At 42.5% G+C, this 19,370-nt stretch overlaps 1 protein-coding gene across 1 annotated transcript; it reads left to right on the plus strand.

The window, feature by feature from the left end:
* Positions 1 to 1,140: 1,140 nt before the first annotated feature.
* On the plus strand, positions 1,141 to 18,902 carry LOC104614657 (coiled-coil domain-containing protein 13-like; the record flags this gene model as incomplete). Its single annotated transcript, XM_010292062.1, has 8 exons — positions 1,141 to 1,358; positions 6,676 to 6,824; positions 9,334 to 9,476; positions 12,720 to 12,809; positions 13,086 to 13,202; positions 14,366 to 14,470; positions 17,093 to 17,257; positions 18,726 to 18,902. Coding segments are annotated over exons 1-8 (1,164 nt in total), but the record flags the coding sequence as incomplete, so codon positions are not given.
* Between the last annotated feature and the right edge of the window lie 468 nt (positions 18,903 to 19,370).

Genomic DNA, 19,370 nt, shown 5'->3' on the forward strand with positions numbered 1-19,370 from the left:
TGTCAGGGCCTGTCAGGCCGCAGGGCAAGGCGGGCGTTGGGCGGGGAGGAGAGGGAACCCGCTCTCCGCACACAGCAGCTCTGTGGCAGATCCCTCTGTGCCAGGTTTGGAGTCTGTACCCAGGCAGGCCGGAGGGTTAAAGGTGTCCCCAGGCCATCACTCATACCCACGAGGCCCCGGACTCCGCTCTTTGCACTTGACAATCCTTAATGCATCTTGTCCACACCTGGGGTGTCCGGGGGCAGGCATGGAGGTGCAGCTGCTTGTCATGTGTCTCTGCCCACAAAATACATACAGGCACAAAGGAATGTAGCGTGCGTTTTGGGACTTTATCAGGATGATTACTGCCTTAGTGTGAGAAAGGGCCTGCATTAATTACTCAGTGGAGGGTGCGCCTTTGAACATTTTTACTGATTGTTTTTCCTAGACCAAAGGTACACTAGATTTTTTGCTGACAGTAAATGTCAACAGAAGGAGAGGGGGCTGGAATACATCAGAAAACTGATCATCTTCAGTAAAGATACTAAATAAAGATCTAGACATTTCAATGGGCAGCAATATTATCACATTAATGTTATCATTTAATGCATAGAAATTTGGGGGAACGATGTAAGCCATGCTCTTGATGTCTAGTGCCTAAAGGGAGCATTAGGATAAACAGGGATCTTTCTTCCTCTCTCAGTCCCCCATTAACCCAAAAATGGGGGGAGCTGCACCTTTCTTTGAGATGTGGGAAGGAAGGATGGATGGTTGCAAACAGCCTGTGTTTACTTTAGTCGGTATAACATGGTTGCTACATTCATTTGGATTTGACCCCAACTTGCTCTTCTGTAAAAATGTTTATTTAAACAGATCTGTTTAAAAACATTTAAAAACACTGCTTTTTGAATGCTAGGGTGAAAAAGATGCAAAACCCTTTTTGAAGACTGTTTGAGATCTGTTTATGGAAAAAGGCACTTGAAGCAGGGCAGCGGGGCTGAAGAGTACAGTGGCTGAGAGGAGGCGGTGGCAGGGGGTCTGTGCAGAGGTCAGTGAGGAAAAACTGCGAAGCAGCTGCTAGAAGAGGATGTTTTTCAAAACGATGTTGATCGCTGCTCTCTGTTGCTTTTTATTTTCTTCTCGTTATGCTTTTAGTAAACAATGGAGTCAGACATAAAAGTGAATGAACATTTTAAAAGCCAGTTTAAGGCTTATCAAGAACAACAGCAAAGGCGGCTGCAAAATCTAATGGAGAGGAAGAAGGAAAAGAAGAACAGTCAGAAGAGTGATAATGGCAATACAAAGGAGACTTTCAGAATCCCAAATGATCTAAACCTGTTTGAAACAGGACAACCTGTAGATGAAGATGACAGCAAAAGGTAAAGGTGTAGCAGTACCGTTCCTTCAGGAAGTCAAAGAAGTGTATTTTACATATGATCTTATGAAATTCATATTAAGTTGACAGAGCACTTTCTGTCTTCATATATTGGGCTTTCATTATCCTGAGAAGACTCTTGCTGTCCCTAATGTGTTTATCCTCAGAGGATTGTGATGTACTCTTTATTATCAGTGTTTCACAAATGAAGAGCAGAAGGACAGAGGGGTTAAGGATGACATGCTAGGGGCAGCTAGGTACTATCTGACAAAACGCAGTCATTCAGGGTCACTAACATCCTCTGAACTGTTGGTTAGTTCCTGCCTAGTGTTGTAAACAAACAGGTGCCCTAGAATAATTTCGAAAAACAGGTAAGGGCAAAGCAACTAATGGGTGCAAGCCAAAGGCCTGTAGCGCAGAAAAGTGTTCCCCTGGCTGTCTTTGCAATATAACCAGATTTAGTAGATCAAAAGACAGCCACCTGTATAGGAGGGTCTCCTAAATGGAGTTGCCTCCTGGTTAAAATATTTGACAGGGTTATACAAGGTAGGGTTTCAAATCTTACTGGGGCAGGGGTTTGGGTCTTACCTCATCCAGTGGGGTAGTATCTGGAGTACCAGGACATTGGCCATCCTGGTGTGGATCTACCTTGATCTTGTTTTTGGAGCTGAGCGCATTATTCCATTTACTGGAGCAGAGATCTGAAACTCCAGCTCAGATCATTCATCTTCCTCCTAGAATATAGTCAGTCTTCTTTCTGACCTAATTAATATTTTTTTACAAACTAGAACAGGTCTGAAGTTGGACACATCCCAAAGATATCTGCAAGTTACCACAGTGTTGGCTACTCAGGGATCTGCTTCATGTTAGTGGTGAAGCCAGCTGAAGAAATTCCTGCTTCTGCTCCCCAGCTGTTTGCTAGAAACTGGATTCACTTTCTGGGACAAGGGTACTTTTACCTCAAGTCATTCCAGTGACCCAGTTTAAAGCTTAAGCCCACAGACTGTTTTATTGGGATCATGGTGATGTACTGTGATACAGGGGCAGGAAGGAGAAGCTGCCAAAACCATTAGATCATGGGTGAAAAACCACAGTTAATCATATACCTTTGAGACAGTTTCCCTTCCCAGATTCTGGGGTGGGGAAGGGCACCTCTAAAAAGTTTATCAAGCTGGTAACCAAGGTTTATTAGGCCCTAAATGCTGATCTTCCCTCTGTGTTACTCTGGGCAACTCCCTGCTCAGCTTGTTTCTGAAGATTGCTTCCTTAAATACCCAGGTGCATAAGCTCCAGCAGAGCTTTTGTGTAGATGCACAAAAAGAACCCAGGATTGAACCACTGAAACTTTCAGGTGCTTCTGGAGAATGTGGTGTTCATGCTGCAAAGGAAGTCTGTGTAGAAACAGGGAGCTGACCTTCTAGAAACTAATGTTCTCACTATTGCATCATACATTGTCTTCTTCACATGGCTGTCTGATTTGCCAGTGTATTCTGATCTGACCTCTACCAACTGTCCTCTTCCCTTCAACATTTTGTTCTGGTAGTGTATAGAAGATTACTATGGATATCTGATTTTTTTCATTTTTTTTTAATGGAGGGTGAGACTGATTCCCATAGTTCAGATGTGGATTTGTCTGCTGGAGGAGAGTGCTTAGGCGCTCCCGTAGCACATCCTGGTGCAGTGTGTATGCTCTGAGGTGCAGAGTACAGAAGTCATCCCAGCAATTCTTTGCTATATATGGTTCAGTAGTTTCAGTCTGAGTAATTCAAGAGCTATTACTTACCTCTGTTTTCAGTGGCACTGACTGTTAAAAGTCCCCATTTGACATGGCAGGTGTAGCAGATTTATCTGGATTATCCTTTGCTTCTGTACATCTGTGTTCAGAAAAAGAGTGATTATAAGTGTATCAAATCGGGGCAGGATTTGCTTCTGGAAGGGATTCATCAGGATGTACTTTGCAGTATTCCCATGACAACACGTTAGAAACTTGTTCCAGAGTAACAGGACTCCATATGGTCTGCAGTGTCAGTGATTTCAGCACATCAGTGTTGTTTATAGCAGCACTTGGAAAATGTTCTCCTCTCAGAAGTCTCCCTTCCTCTGAGGCTTGGGAGGTTGTTTTTCCTTCCTCTCCTCCTACTCCCAAATTTTGTTTAGGCGAGTGTTCAGCTGACGTTTTTGTCTTTCTGTTTTGTTCCTTCTGTAACTTTATCCCCCGTGCTCTCTTTGGTGTATTTAAGATTAAGTGATTCTCCCCATCACATGGAGAATCTGTAACAGAGCTGGGAAAGACACCTAGCTGAATTTGAGTCGTAGGCCCTGCTCATAAGCTCTGCCTGGCTCTGTTTTCTTGAACTAGAGTGAAAAGAGTTACCTTTCTGCAGCCTGTTTCTTTTGGCTGACTTTCTGTAGCTGAGCCACTTGGGTGGAATATGCTACCTTCTTTGTAACATGTAGAGCCACTCTGGGATGGGATGGAGAAGTTTCTCAGAGGAGACTCCAGCTCTGTGCAGTTGGATTTTCTGTCCATTCTACTGTAAGTGCTTTTTCTCAAGACTTGGAAGCCAGCTCTGAGGAAGACATTGTTGATCAGGTGTGTTAAGAGCTTAGAACCTTTTTTTCATGTTAGTCCCCTGATAAAAATCTTTTTGTCCACATGTCTCTAATTAGATCTGCGCAGTTTTGTTGCTCACTTCTATGAGTGGTACATATGGGAATAACTTAGTGTTGCCTTTTCTGTGCTCAGATTGCTGCTTTCTTTCTTCTCCTTTGTAAACAGCTGCCTTTGATCTCCCTTTGATTTGCAGCTTTGAAACAGAAGAGCATTTGTTAATTATGGATTGTGAATTGCCTCATAAATTGACTGTGCTGTTTATGGCAGTGCTTTAAGGGATCATTTATTCTGACATGTACATATGGAGCGTGCATTTAAAAGCTCTAAAGTCCAGTTGGAGCAAAATGATTGCTAAAACTTTTGAACAGAAAAGATTGAGGTCACTATTGAGATAGCTGACTTGTCTGGCTGTGGATGTGTCTATAGCCACAGATATATACTGTAACAACTGGGCTTTATCCAAATCTCTGTGATCATCCAAGCTACCTACTTCTGTTGTCTGGAGCAGTCAGTCTGTAGGCCAAAGCGGTGGGACACTATGCCAGATTAAGTCACCAAAATGTAGACATTCAGACTGTAGATAATGAGAATCTAGGGCTCAGTTCATGTGGCTGGCATAGGTGTCTAGGGACATCTGAGATGCCTTAGGGTATCAGGAACGTCCGTATGGGAATGATAGACAGGACACAGGAGACTTGCACCCTTCAACAGCAGCATCTGGGGAACAGGTGGGCAGCTCAAATGGCACCTGTGTGTGGGTGACTGAATTGAGTCCCCTCACTTAGTGACAGAGAGCGATTCAGGTCACCCTACAGTGGCAGCTACTCTGTATGCAGCGCTGGTTGTATTGACTAGACCTCCTGTGACTTTTGTGTGCTTTTAGCTTGCTGCTGACAGAGAGACACTTGTATTTTGTAGGGAGTGGGACCCCACCCTGAAACTCGGATGGGGGGAGATGAGGAAACTCAGGTGGGGAGAGAGAAGAAACTCAGAGGCAGGCAGAATGGGAACCGCTGCCTTGAGCCAGCAGGCTCTTTACCACAAACATATTCACAGAAGGGGGTGTCTGTGCGGCTTCTCTTAGGACATTTGGTTCCCTCTCTGGGAAACGGAGACAGGTTAATTTCTGTTCTGAAATGCTGCTGTCTGAAGGAGTCTGGCTAAAAATTATGTCTGAAGTTGGAGGATGTCAGCACTTCTTGGGGTTAGCTTGTATGTCCACACATGGGTGTCAAGTGCTCTCTGAGATGCTCTCGATTCTCTGACTGGGCCCAGAAGTTTTCCCAAGAACCCTACGTTGTGGCTGTAGGAGCTCAGATGACCCTGGAACATCTCAAATAGATGCCTACGTGCCTGTGCTGGTTTTGGCTGGGATAGAATTAATTTTCTGCACAGTAGCTATTATGTAGCTGTGGTTTGGATTTGCACTGAAAACGGTGTTGATAACACAGGGACGTTTTCCTTATTGCTGAGCAGTGCTGACACACAGTCAAGGCCTTTTGTGCTCCTCACACCACCCCACCAGCAAGGAGGCTGGGGGTACATGGGAAGCGGGGAGGGGACACAGCCGGGACAGCTGACCCCAACTGACCAAAGAGATGTTCCATACCGTACAACGTCATGCTCAGCGTATAAAGCTGGGGGAAGAAGAAGGAAGGGGGGAACGGTCGGAATTATGGAAATTGTCTTCCAAGTCACCGTTACGTGTGACGGAGCCCTGCTCTCCTGGAGATGGCTGAACCCCTGCCTGCCCATGGGGAGTGGGGAATGAATTCTTTGTTTTGATTTGCTTGCGTGTGCAGCTTTTGCTTTCCCTGTTAAACCGTCTTTATGTCAACCCACGAGTTCTGTCCCACCATGAGGGAGTGAGCGAGTGGCTGCGTGGGGCTTAGTTGCCAGCTGGGGTTAAACCATGACAGTCCTCACAATTGAATTGAGCCCCCAAGGCCTTAGCTTCTAGATTTTACATTTGGAGGAACCATCATTTAAAGAGATTAAAGTTATTAATTCTCTGGATGTCTTAGAGAGATGAAACCCTTAAATGTTACTAAATGTACTGAAGAATAGGAGAAGCAAGGCTATTTCCTGCCATTTAGAGGGCTTTTTTTGATTTCTTTGTTTCTAAATGAATTCCAAAAAGCAACGTTAAAAATACAAACTGATGCCAGTCCATCCTGGTGGGGTTCCAAGAAAACCATATGAGGATACAGGAAACTGCTCTTTTGTGAATTGCTATGAAGCATTCATTTTTAAAGAAAGAACCTCAGTAGCAGCTTTTGTAGTTTATGTTCTGTTGGCTTCTGTTGGCTTTGGTAAGTATAGAAAGTAAAGCCTGAAAGTCAGGGATGCTGAATGGTGAGCCTGCCTGGTTTCCTCTGAAGAACCATATAAGGAAAAATGAGTGAGATGAGTGAGACTATTCAGTAACCTCAGGAGCCCTGAAAAGATATCTGTTCTGTGACATTTTGCCCCAGACAGCACAAGGAAGTGCAAAAGTTTTTAAGAAGAGAGAAGTTAACTGAATAGATCAGATCATCAGCTTGTGTTTTGATCTGAGGTTTGGGATATTCTACTTAATTCGGTAAACTGTTCCTGGTAAGCTCAGTTTATCCAGCATACAGTCATTCCATTATTTTATTTCTGGGAGCATCTATGTGAAGCACATTACAGTGACCTTTGCCATTATGTTGGGCTTTTTTTTCCACAGGTTGCTTGAGATTGAGAACGAGCAGCTCCAAGATCAGCTTCGAGAGGTCCGAGATGAGAACTGCAGACTATACAAACTGGTGACAGAGAAAGATTTTGAAATAAAACAACTCCAGAAAAAAATACAGGAGGACAGATTGGCTTTGTCAGGTAAACACAGTAACTTTGTATTCTCACTACGTTAGTTCCAGTGTTTGCTTGATGCTGATGACAATAGAGGTGGGATAACAGATTAATTGTGAGCTCCTGGCAGTGAAATATTCATTTGACATCTCTTCACCTACTTTGTGCTAAAAAGGAGTATTTCAGTCACATTGTGGTTGCCTCCGTTTCCACTCCTGTAATAAGCTTCTGCTAGGAAGAACCAAAATTCAGCTCTGAACTGAGAGAGACTTGTTCTCTGTCGAGCTTGCAGTAATTTGCAATAGCACTGAAACCACTTGACTCTGAACTTCGAAAATACTTAGACACCTAGGTATAGATTTAGACAACACTTAGAGTTGCTACCTAAACTTGCAGGGGTCTAAGCTGATGCTGTTTTGCATTTGCAGAGTTTACTAAACATCAATGTTTCTCCCATGCAAAGAGTATCATTGGTTTATTTGCAGAGGGAAGCTCCTTGCAATGGTTTGACATGATAGCACTTACACGTGGAATGCTTAAAGATCTGTGCCTTACTCTGTCCGTCCATTTCATGAGCTGCAAAATGACTACTACTAGAGAGCTATTGAAAGGACAAAATGAATTCTGAGGTAGTCAGGTCAGACCTAAGGCGCAAAATATTGTTATTAGTAATTATATGTCCCTTAATATAAGTATACTGCTCTTTCGGGGTACACAGTGTTCCTGTTCCTCACAGATCTTCTGCAAACTTGCTATTATTGGCACAAAAAATGATGGCTCATAGAAATCATATTTTGGAAAACTTAGTGTCAAAGAGCAGTGTTGCAGCCTTCTCTGCTATGTAGTGTTAAATCCCTTATTGAGGTTCCTTTTGTTTGACTGAATAGGGCACATGTAGGATGCTGGCTGAATGCAAAGTCCAGCTTCTGAAGTGGCTTGGGTGTCCTGTGAAAACTGAACTGTGCAGGTTGCACCTCCTCCACTGGGTGCCACTGTTGTTCAGGACAGCAGTGATGACCAGGCTAGTAGAGAAAGGGGGAAACCAGCAATAAACAGAACTAAATAACACTTAAATTACACCTTCATTCTTAAAAGCGATCTGTAGCTTGTATGTAGGAAAAATGATAAGCTATTATTGGGTGAGGACTAGGAGGCAGATGTGCTGTTGCCACTTCTTTGGCTGACTCATGCCAGCTTGTGGCAGTTTGCTCCATGCCTCTGTGTTCCCTATCTATGTTGTGGCAAGAGACTCAGCCCCATTGCATGGGAATTAAAAGCTTTGATTGGATGTGTGCAATGCATTTGAAGACCATCACATGGAAGCACCAGCCTGGCTTCTGGTTAGTTTAGTACTTACTGTGATCCTTAGCAGCCATTATTTATTATGAAAACTAAGGAAAAAAATAGCTTCTAGGTGAGAGGGGAAACACACGTTGGATAAAGGAGTAGGAACAGTGGAAACAATCAATTTATTCTTTTCTCTGCAACGTTTTTAAATAGTGACATGGGGTCATATTCTGTTCTCACCTGTATTCTGCATAGCCTCTTTAATGTCTCTAGGGATTTTATGGGAGTCAGAATTCACTTAAGAGTGATCTGTCATCCTTGCACCTCACCCTGGTTCTTGAATATAATCTTCATGGATGTCAGTAGAAAAGTCATTACTTCAGAGCACTGGAGGGGGATGAAAGAGTTAAGAAGAATGACAACAGCTGAGTTCAATCTTTATATATCCAACCAAGGATTTGTTATTGCAGGCTCATATTCATGACTGAAATAGAGGTTTCCGTGGACATTGCATGCAATCATACTGATTTTGCACTTGTGCGTGAACTTTTCTTCACCTATGTGATGTAGATGAAAGCCAAGTGACACACAAGCCAGTCCTGGGGATTACTTTATTCATGACACTAATCAAACCCTCTCTGATGAGGAGGTGAATGAAGTATCTGTTTAAAAGAGCAATTAAAAGAGTAATACAGTAAAGCTCCATCTATAATTTCAAGGGACATATAAATAGGCACAATGAAATTTCCTGGACGTTATCCAGGACCCAACTGTAATAGTGTGCTTGACCTTTTAGGACAGATGTCTAGAAAAGTTCGCACCTCTGTTTCAGCAAGTCCTCCAGTAGTAAACAACCAGTGCAAAATAGTGTTGGGTTTTTTTCTGTAATATGCCACACTAACCTGTTCATAACAGTCCTTCACAGTGGTAAGCAGAAAACACCTCTACCCTTTCTCTGTAGTAATGTTGTTATGAGCACTGTTGTGGCCTTCTGACATGTGGCGGTTGCTGAAGTGTGAAATGTGGCTTTGCTAGCCACAATGTGATGCTGACTCAAAGGACCAAGCAGTCCAGCTGGAATCACTGACGCCTCTTTTCCCTCACTTGTTCATTTAAGTGCCTGGCACAGCTCTGAGAGAAATGGATTAGACAATAAAAGTACGCTGTGCATTGAACAGAGAACAAAAGGATCAACTATTCTGAATCTTGCTTGTAAGATATGTCCTTTGCTTTTATGTATACTTTTCAGGGGTGTCTGGTTTAGCTGGAGATGTTGCAGCTACTAAAATAGTTGAATTAGCCAAAAAGAATCGTGAGATAACTGCTGAGACTGAGAGTGAAAAAGCCAAAGTGAAGCAACTGAATAACAAAGTCAAAGAGCTGGAGAAAGAAGTGAGGCATATTTTCTTGTTCTCTTTTTGCATGCTAAAACATAGAAGTCCTGCTTTTGGGATAGAGGAGCTGTAGAAACTGGGTTTAATTATGTTTCCCTTTTGAATTTGCTCTTGCATATATGCTTGCTTTGAGTTCTTGTAATTTCTGTCCATGCTAGGAGAGAGGGATGTGTGCCCTCGGCTGTTTCCACCTTTACAGAAAGGAGGAGCTAGGGAAGGATATCTGTAAGTTATAATGAGCGAAAGATTTATTAAATACCAGTTAGGAATGTTCAGTTGTATTTGAAGCACAGAGGCTTTTCCAGCAGTATGGCAATGATGTTTTTATCTTTTTTTTTTTCTCTCGTGTGAGGAGGAGCAAATTTCATACCATTATGTCTTACATTCCCACCTCGTTAATACCAGTCATAAGTTAGTACTCTATTCTTCTAAGCTTTATTTATCCACATAATGAAAGCTGTTTTCTGCCATAAGTACTTCCAGAACTGAGACAGTAACAAACTATATCACTTAAGACAGCAAGTTTTCACTCAGTCAAATTTATTTTTGTGATTTAGTACGACTTTTTTATATGTACTAACCTTTCACAGGAATAATTTTACTTGGGTGACTGCTGAAATGACAATTAGATGCCCTGATGTCAATGATTACTTTGTTCATTGGCTACAACTGCACTCCCTTACACAATACTGGTGAATTTTTGGATAATTTTTAATGCTTTGCTTCCTTAGAAGACATCATTTAAATGGATCAATAACATCTCTAATGCTGACAAATGCATTTTTAGTCCATCTTTCACGATCTCTTATTATCATGAATCATGCATCATTTTCAGTTATCTGAAAGATCAACAAATAGTAGGTTAAATTTTTGAGAACTCCTGCATAAATTCAGAGTGATCTGGTCAGAGGGATCTTGTCAAACAGTTGGCAGGCTGGTTAAGAAATATCAGGTGCAGCTGAGGACCTACAAAATCAAACAAGTAGGAGAGCAAGCCATGAATAATTTCAAGAAAAATCAACATGGTTCTAATCCCCTACTGCAGAAGTGTAATCACCGTTATTCAAACAGAGACTTGAAATATTGTCAGACATTGACCCAAAAGAAAGGACCATAGACATTTCAGGAAAGGAAATCAAACTCAAAGCAAACAGAAATTTTCAAGAAATAATAATTGCTGGTCAAAGCAGAGATGGACACTTTAGGTATGAACTAATCTGTCCTTAGACACCAACACCATCAAAACCAGAACCGAACATAGCAACCTGTCTCATCTGAGGTAAAGATGAACCACAGTCTAAATCCCACTGAGACCATGCCCTGGTCAACGGTCTGTATTTTCTCACAACCTCATTTGGGGTGGCTCTTCTCTAAACTAATGGTCACTAGCTGAGTTTGTGGATTGTAGTTGTTCAGTAGAACTATATGAAGATGTAAAATATGGGTAAAATTAAAGCAATGTTTGACAGTGGGAGGTATCTGAAGAATGTTGAGTGATGAAAGAGAAGAGCTGTCACCAACAGGAACCTGCAGTCATTCACACCACTTTAGGATCTCTGAATCTAAGCTGGATCACTGTCTAGACACACTAATCTTTTTCCATTGTTTGTAGAAGGAACCAAGAGAACTAAAGTCTAACTTGGTTGCCCATGCATAAATGTAAAAGTACAATCTGAGGTGCCATTTAACCTCTCAGACATCCCTGCAGGGCTGTTAGATATGACAGGACTGGCAGTCCTGGTGCAGGAGCTGAAGGCCTGCTGGGTACCCTTGGATGCCTCAAATGGGTCTAGACAGCTGTGGGTGGGCAAGAAAGCCGAATCCATAGTCAGTGCATCCACTTGATGTAATGTAGGTGTCTACTGTAGGGTGGGCTGAAGACTAGGCTTCCCTGATTGTACTGACTAGACACCATTCTTTGTAGAGACACCCCCCCCCGCCGAAAACAAGGGATGACTTTATTTTTGAGTTGAATTTTATCCCCTATGCCTACTTCTAGATGCCTTAAACTCTGCAAAATTAATTGTGGCAACAGTACCTTACAAATGCATCACAATATGTACTTTCACCAGTGGAAAACACTGTTATTTTACATAATTGTTAGCTCTTTGCTTGTATGAAAACTAAAAAATACATAAATAGTAATTATTTTAATGTGACTGTGTTCCCACAAACAAAACGGAAGGTGTGGCCGTTGAGCAATCACTTAGCAAAGGGTGGTATGTGTAAACAAAGACTACAAATGGATGTTTGCAGAATATTTCCTTAGAATTTGACCTAGCAGCTGTCAATTCAGCTGACCTAGCTGAAATTTCTCATTCTCAGTCCATTGGCTAAAAGACTTTATGAGCTGGATAGAAGGGGTCGCCTAACCATTGATTTACTTGCAAAGAAGGGGTGACATTAGAGCTGGCTCCAAGTTACACTGTGTTTCCTCAGATAGCACTTTAATGAAGAAGCTATTTCTTAGAGCCTTCTTTTATTTAGGCAAATTATCAAAAATTTCTGTCCACCTCAAAGAATGAAGTCTCAGCCCTTTAAAGCAACACTTTCTGGCCTTTCCAGCTCCAAATTCACTGCCCTCCTGCCCAGTAAGAGGTTTTTGCAACCTCAGCATAGGACATCATTCAGAGCAGAAGGGGCTATATATCTGCCTGCCTTTGCTGTGGCAAGCAATAGCAGACATATTCTTCATGAGTTGAGAAACGCTACCTTAAAGCTACCAGCTAAAGAAAGAGAGCCTTGATACCATTACTAAACCTCAGCTATAGGGTATTAGGTAGTAATTTCTCCTTTTAAATTCCTCTGGTGAGTAAACTATGTGCTTTCTATGAAATATACTGCGTTATTCTTGAAAAGTGGGTAAACTGACATCCAGAATCTAGAGACAACATCCTGATCTGTACTGGATTGGCATTTATGTATATAAACACTTATTTTATGAAATTATGATGATAAAATCCCCCAGAAGTCTCCATACTTGATAATTGATCCCATCTCAGCAAGTCAGATGTTTTCACTGAAGTTATTCCACAGTAAAATAACATATGCTTCTTTGGGAAGTATTTCAGGAAAAAATTGTATGCTTTCCTACTGATTAGTTTAAAAAGCAAGGGAAAATTAAGTAATTTTTTTTCTAGAGTAAATAAACATTGATGTAGTACTTTTTTGCTAATTAATATTACATGAAGGCATGCTCTTCACTGTACTCATTCTATAATAACAATGCTTTTTTTTCCAGCTACAGAGAGCCATAGAAAAAATAAATTCTCTTGGTGGTGGTGATGCAGGAATCAAGCAATCAACTCTGAAGATGGTAGAAGGAAACTTGGTACGCATTGTAATTGAAGAGAGGAAATCAGAAGCTGATACTTAATTCTCTCCTATTGTGCAGTCCTTTCCTTGTGACAAGGATGTATCCCTGTCACTAGTTTTGTGACCAAACTGCTCTGTTTGTATCTTCACTATGATCACAAAAATTAGGAAAGGCATTTGCATGGGACTGGGAAAAAAAGGGTTCTGTGATCCTGATGGATCTCTGGGTCTTAATCACTTCAGTTTTTCCCTGAGGATTCTGTTCTTGTTGAGTATATTCTTCTCTTCGAAGGCTGAAAGTCCAGAGGTGAAAGCATTGCAAGAAAAATTAACCACAGCCAACTTTAAAGTGATGGAGTACCGTAACCAACTCCAATCTGCAAAACAGGAATTGAAGATGACCCAAAAGGTACTGTTGCAGGACACAGTCTTTGGCTGGCAGAGGCTTCTTTTCTTTTGAGCTTTGATTAGCCTCCATGAAGTATTCCAGTGAACTGTAAGGAAGTAAGAAAAGACATGGACGTGGTGGTTTCATGCTCTGCCACCGCAGATGGATGACTGTGTCCATTATTTCTATTGCTATGATGGGTACAGATTCTTTAAGGTTTGAAAGTCCCTGTTCAGCAAAAGAGGTTTGTGACTGACTTGAAGCATACATTCAGGCCCATTCCTCCTTTCCAAAACATTTAATTATGTATTTACTTTTAATACAAGCTTCAGTCCCATGGAAGTCAATGGGATTAAAGACCATTCTTGAACTAAAGCACATATTTAAACAATTTGTTGGAGTGACATCCAGAGTAACCTTTTCCTCTTTGATTCATGATGGATTTTAATGCGTTACTATATGTTCTGTTTCCTTTGGTTTCATTACTTTACGTAAGAGACCTGCAATGCAGATCAGAGTAGAGAATATGGTCCTAAAAATAGAACTCTGCTGACCTTTTTATAAATAATTTAAATGCTCTTCATACTAACTTTAGCTCTTGTTAATGTGGCTGTGTCGAAATTGTGCAAGAGAGATTGGCTCAATTCCTGATTGTAAGGGTGTGTATTAAGACAATATCTCTACTCTGTTCCTGTCTAGCTCTGGTTAAGTATTCATTATAGCAAAAATAATTGTGTATATCGAAAACTGTTAGTAATGCTTACTGAACCTTGGTGATGGATTTAAAGGCCTCTTTTTACAGAAGTAGCACAGTTTGACACCCAGCTATACAGCTAGATAGTACAATTTGACACTCTCCATAGGCAGGCAGCAAAACATATTCACATTTTTAAAAAAGCAAAGAATATTACTCAAACATCAAAATACTGAATTACACACCTCACAAAGTGAAATAATTCATGTTAGCCAAACCCCTCCTAAGCACCAGCACTCCATATTGTGATAATGATCTGAAAGAGCTTATATCAGCCGGGATACTGGATATCAGATACAGGTGATAAAGATCACTGTGTATCAATACAGTGGTTTGTGTTTACTGCTAGAGAGAGCAGCTTTTCCTCCCCTCTCCTCAACACATGTATTTCAGCCTAGCCTTATTGTTGATGTTAATCCCTTTTTCTTAGCTTTTAGCAAATGAAGTCGGTGAAGATGTGAATATTCAAAGTCTCTTGACCAATTCTGGCAGCTGGCGTGGGCGAGCCCAGCAAATTCTTGTTCTCCAAAGCAAGGTGAGGTAAGACCCTGCATAATGCCACGTAAGCTCGGTGCTGGAGTGCTCTTTCTAAACATAGATATTGCCTCAGCTTAAGGTAAAGATACTGTTAGTTCATCATTAAGTAATTCTTAGCATCTATACCTGCCTATAAGGTGTGTCCCAGTGCAATGTTTACTGCAAATACATACCTAGTCTTCCTCTGTGTTGAGGAAAGCAACTGTTAGAATAAAACACTTTATGATAACTTTTATCATACTTTTTGGTACGTTTCTGTTCATGTGTGTGTGTGTGTGCACACGTACGTGTATGGTGGTGCTATGTTAAATTTTAATTAAGTTTTGATGTGTGCAGGGTCTTTCAGAGACCTGCAAACTATATTCAGTAGTCTATTGCAAACATGCAAGTTTCAGTATTTAAGCTAGCAATCTTTTGCCTCTGTGTTGAAGGAGAAAGTTCAGTGACCTTCGAGATCTACGGCATCCTAGTTAAAATCCCAGCATGTTCTGAAGGTGCCTCTCTCCACTGAGTACAGAACGAGCCTTGTCAGTGTCTGTGCTCTCACTTAGACACTTTTGTTCAGTGCCTAAAGTCAGGTGGGAAGAATTGAGGCCAGATAAGATTTTCAAGTTGTTCCCCCAGGAACTTCAGTAAAATCTTTAACTCTTGAATCTTCTGAAGGGCACAGTCTAGCTGAAATGTCAGCTTGGAACAGGGAGGCAGTTTCGTCTGCATCTTAAATAAATACTCTCAGGTATTTTGATACATATTCTTCCTATTTTTCTGCTATTTAATTATATGCCGGCGAAGTGTGATTTTTGCCCTCTGATTGACTGAAATTGTTAACCTCTACTTTCCCTTGAGCAAATTACATTTTTCTTCTGTTAGACCACTTGGCTGGGATTTATCTGAAGACTGTATGTACTGTACTCCACTGTAATATAGAAATATCTTTTTAAGCCAGTCTCCTTAGGCCCCTTCTATACTCATCGTAGAATCATAGAATAGTTTGGGTTGGAAGAGACCTTTAAAAGTCATCTCGTCCAACCCCCTGCAATAAGCAGGGACATCTTCAACTAGACCAGGTTGCTCAGAACCCCATCCTGGAATGTTTCCAGGGATGGGGCATCTACCACCTCTCTGGGCAGCCTGGGTCAGGATTTCACCACCCTCACCGTGAAACATTTTTTCCTTCTATCTAGTGTAAATCTCCCCTCTTTTAGTTTAAAACCGTTACCCCTTGTCCTATCGCTACAGGCCCTGATAAAAATTCTGTCCCCATCTTTCTTATCAACCCCTCTCAGCCCTGGCAGCTGCAGGAAGGTCTCCCCAGAGCCTCTCTGCTCCAGGCTGAACCCCCCCAGCTCTCCCAGCCTGTCCTCCCAGCAGAGCTGTTCCAGCCCTCGGAGCATTGCTGGGGCCTCCTCTGGCCCCGCTCCAACACGTCCATGTCTCTCCTGTGCCGAGGGCTCCAGAGATGGATGAAGCACTGCAGGGGGGTCTCCCCAGAGCGGGGCAGAGGGACAGAATCCCCTCCCTCGCCCTGCTGGCCTTCTGGGCTGTGAGCGCACATTGCCGGCTCACATCCAGCTTTTGTTCCATCAGTACCCCCAAGTCCGTCTCGGCAGGGCTGCTCTCCATCCCTTCATCCCCCAGCCTGTATTGATGCCAGGAGTTGCCCTTCACCCAGGTGCAGGACCCTACACTTGGCCTTGTTGAACCTCCTGAGGTTCACATGGGCCCATTCCTTGAGCTTGTCCAGGTCCCTCTGGATGCCATCCCATTCCTCAGACATGTCAACTGCAGAACTCAGCTTGGTGTAGTCGGGGGGAATCTTATAAATAGAGTCACTGGATCAATAGTGAGGTAGGTGCATCTTAGCTTAGAAGACACCTTAGAAGATGCACAACGCTGTGCTGTATCAGTGCCCATTTCCTTCTTCTGACTATAGAAGAAGTCCGTAGTGAATAGCTGAGATGCAGGGACTGAATTCAATTGACTACACATGGGTGTCTAATGCCAGCCGAGATGCCATAGGGTGTCCCTCTGACCTCTGGTCATATGTACTCCAGAGGAGTATGAATGTCTTGTAGATCCTGCATCATATGTGTCTCCAGTATCCCAGGGCATCTAAAACAGCGCTGGGTACCTGTGGTTAGGCTAGTGAACTGGGCCATAAACGTTTACATTGTGGACATCCTGGACTGTGATTCTGCTAAAGATTGGGATGCTTAAACCTCTATGGGTGCATGGGTGTCTGCCCTTTCAGAGGAGATCTAAGGTATTATTCTGTTGCCCACACGTGTTTTTAGTGGCATTCAAGATGCTTTGGAGTATCTGCCTGGCCTCCACATGTGGCTCCAAAAAGGTGCAGATCTCCCATGTGTCATGAGTCTCCTGTAGGTCTGGTGTCATATCTCCTCCCTGCACAGAAGCCCCAGGTATCTACATGTCTTTTAGCAGATAACAAATTTAAATTAAAAAAAACCAGACACTGCTGTATGTTAGTTAACCACAATAATGTCGAGAAGTAATATGATGCTATACTCTTGAGCTCCCTTTCATTATGTCTTCTTTGATGCTGGACCACTGTACTCGTCATAAAGGTTCTGGATGACTTGTCATTATTGTCCCCTAGGTTCGAGAGCTGGAGAATCAGTTGAGTCAAAACAAAACCAGAACATCGCTGAGTGAGATTGATGAGGAACTGCTGGCACTTACTGATCCAAGGAAGTTGTCAGCCCGAGAGAAAAACTTGTTGAAGATTCGCAGCTTGGAAAAAGAAAAGAAAGAAACCTTGGAGGTAAAAACCTGTGAGCTGATAGAGTCCTGTTTGGGTATATAGTGCGTAATAACTAGCCTTCCTTCAGGGTATATGTTACACCCTACCAGGAGGCCATTTCAGAAATCCACCTGATCTGCTGGAGGAAGTCCTGCCGCAGTTCACAGACATAGCAAAAAGCTTCCACGCTTGTTTTCTGTATCGCGCTCGTTTTCTGTATCGCGCTCTTGCGCCAGGCATACTTCTGTACTACAAGATTTGGTCTTCCCCTCTGCTGCATGATTCATCTGTTGGATTCATCCACTTGACCTGAAATGTGGCCACCTGACAACTGTGCATGATGTGTGTGACATCAGAAAGAGGAAGAGAGGCCCTGCGTTGCAATGCAGCTGGTACTGGCTTTATACTGAAGGTATATGTAGAAAAAAGCCCTGCTACAGCTGCATCCAAGCTCTGTAGCACCCCCCTCACCCTGTGGCCAGGTGTACATTCTTCATGCAATGTCAAATACAATCATACTCCTCACACCTTGTGTCTGTATGGCCATGGGCTTCTATGTTTGAACAGAATAAAGATGAGAATTACATCAGACACCCTCTTAAGAGGCATTCTGAAAATGGGTCTTACTCTCCATCTATCACATGTAGTTGCTACAAAAATAGTCATCCAGTGTTTAGGGGTTGAGAGAGGCTACCCCGAGGTGGGAAGGGTACGTAGGCCTGTGTCCAAAGGAAACATGGGTAGTGGGGGGTCAGCTACACATAGTCAGGTTAGCAAAGTACTTGTGTTCCTTCCCTGTATTCACTTCTGTAGAGGCCACCTGGCACCATCCCAGAGCTTGATTAGCTGCTGCTCTTCTTCCCGCAATTCATGCAACAGAATGAGCAATGGCGTGATACACACCTTTCATGCTCAGCCGTGAGAATGAAAGAGAAGATTTATAGCCACGGGCACACAGTGCAGGGAAGGCTTTCCTCAATAACTGTAATCTGTGTGGTTCCACTTGTGCATTTGCGTTTCAGGCTCCATTCACAATAAATGCCCCTGTACTTGTCCGTTACTACTTGACTGCTAGCATGCTCCCTGGCCAGCTGTCTTCCAAGGACAGCTTCTGGTACACAATGTAGCATCACTACCCTGCACCTGAAAGGAAGAGAGTTTCCCCATGGAAAATGATGAGGCAAATGAAAAAGAAGGGGCATACAGAATTAGGTTTTAACAAAAAATTATAATTTGCTTTCTGGCACATACTGAATCAACCTAGTCCATGTGTATTCCTGAGTAGATAGATCTTTTTTGATGCAGGCAAGCAGACAGTGAGTAGTAGCATTTATAATTTCTACTTACTTAGGGATGGTATGGTATGTCAGTTCCATTTTTTAGATTCTGCCAGGTGATGTGTGATTCCTTTAGCTGACCAAAGCACCTGGGGCTTGGTGATTGATAGGCTATAACTGTCATTTCCGATCATGTGTTTGCATCACTGCAGAAACTCACTGGGGAACATGATGCTCTCCAAAAAAGTCATGAGGAAGCGAAAAAAAAACTTGATGCATCAAAAGCCAGGAACAAAGTACTGTGCAGCGAAGTGAAAACCCTGAAGGGACAGATCATAACCTTGCTGGAGAAAGGAAAACACGACGATGAGCTCATAGACGCCTTACTGGTACAGTCTGACTATTACTGTTTGTCCCCGCCCCTGCAGATCAGCCCTGTTTCTATAAGTGATGGAACATGATGTCATTTAATGACACGATGACACAGACAACCTTAGGGTATATGGTGGCCTGATGAATCAAACTGTGACAGGCAGAGGTTTCATAGTCAGCTAAAGCCCTTCATTTTGGATCAGATCATGTAAAGACTGCAGGACAGCACCAGGCATGACACAGTTGCAGTCAAATGGCTCTAAGCTGCAAATGTGGTAAGAAACATTTTGCAGGATTGAAATAGATTTGTCTAGCAAGTAGAGGAAGGGCTTCATTCCTGACCCATGAAGCTGGACTGTATTCTCTGTTCTGCTTTCAGCTGCATTGGTAGATTTTTTTCCTGAGAATGTCTGTTATTTTGCACTTTAATTTATTGTGTTACACCACCCAAAAGACAGAATCACAGAATCACAGAATCACTGGGT

Source organism: Phaethon lepturus, unplaced genomic scaffold (assembly GCF_000687285.1).
Source record: "Phaethon lepturus isolate BGI_N335 unplaced genomic scaffold, ASM68728v1 scaffold55487, whole genome shotgun sequence".
NCBI classification, from domain to species: domain Eukaryota; kingdom Metazoa; phylum Chordata; class Aves; order Phaethontiformes; family Phaethontidae; genus Phaethon; species Phaethon lepturus.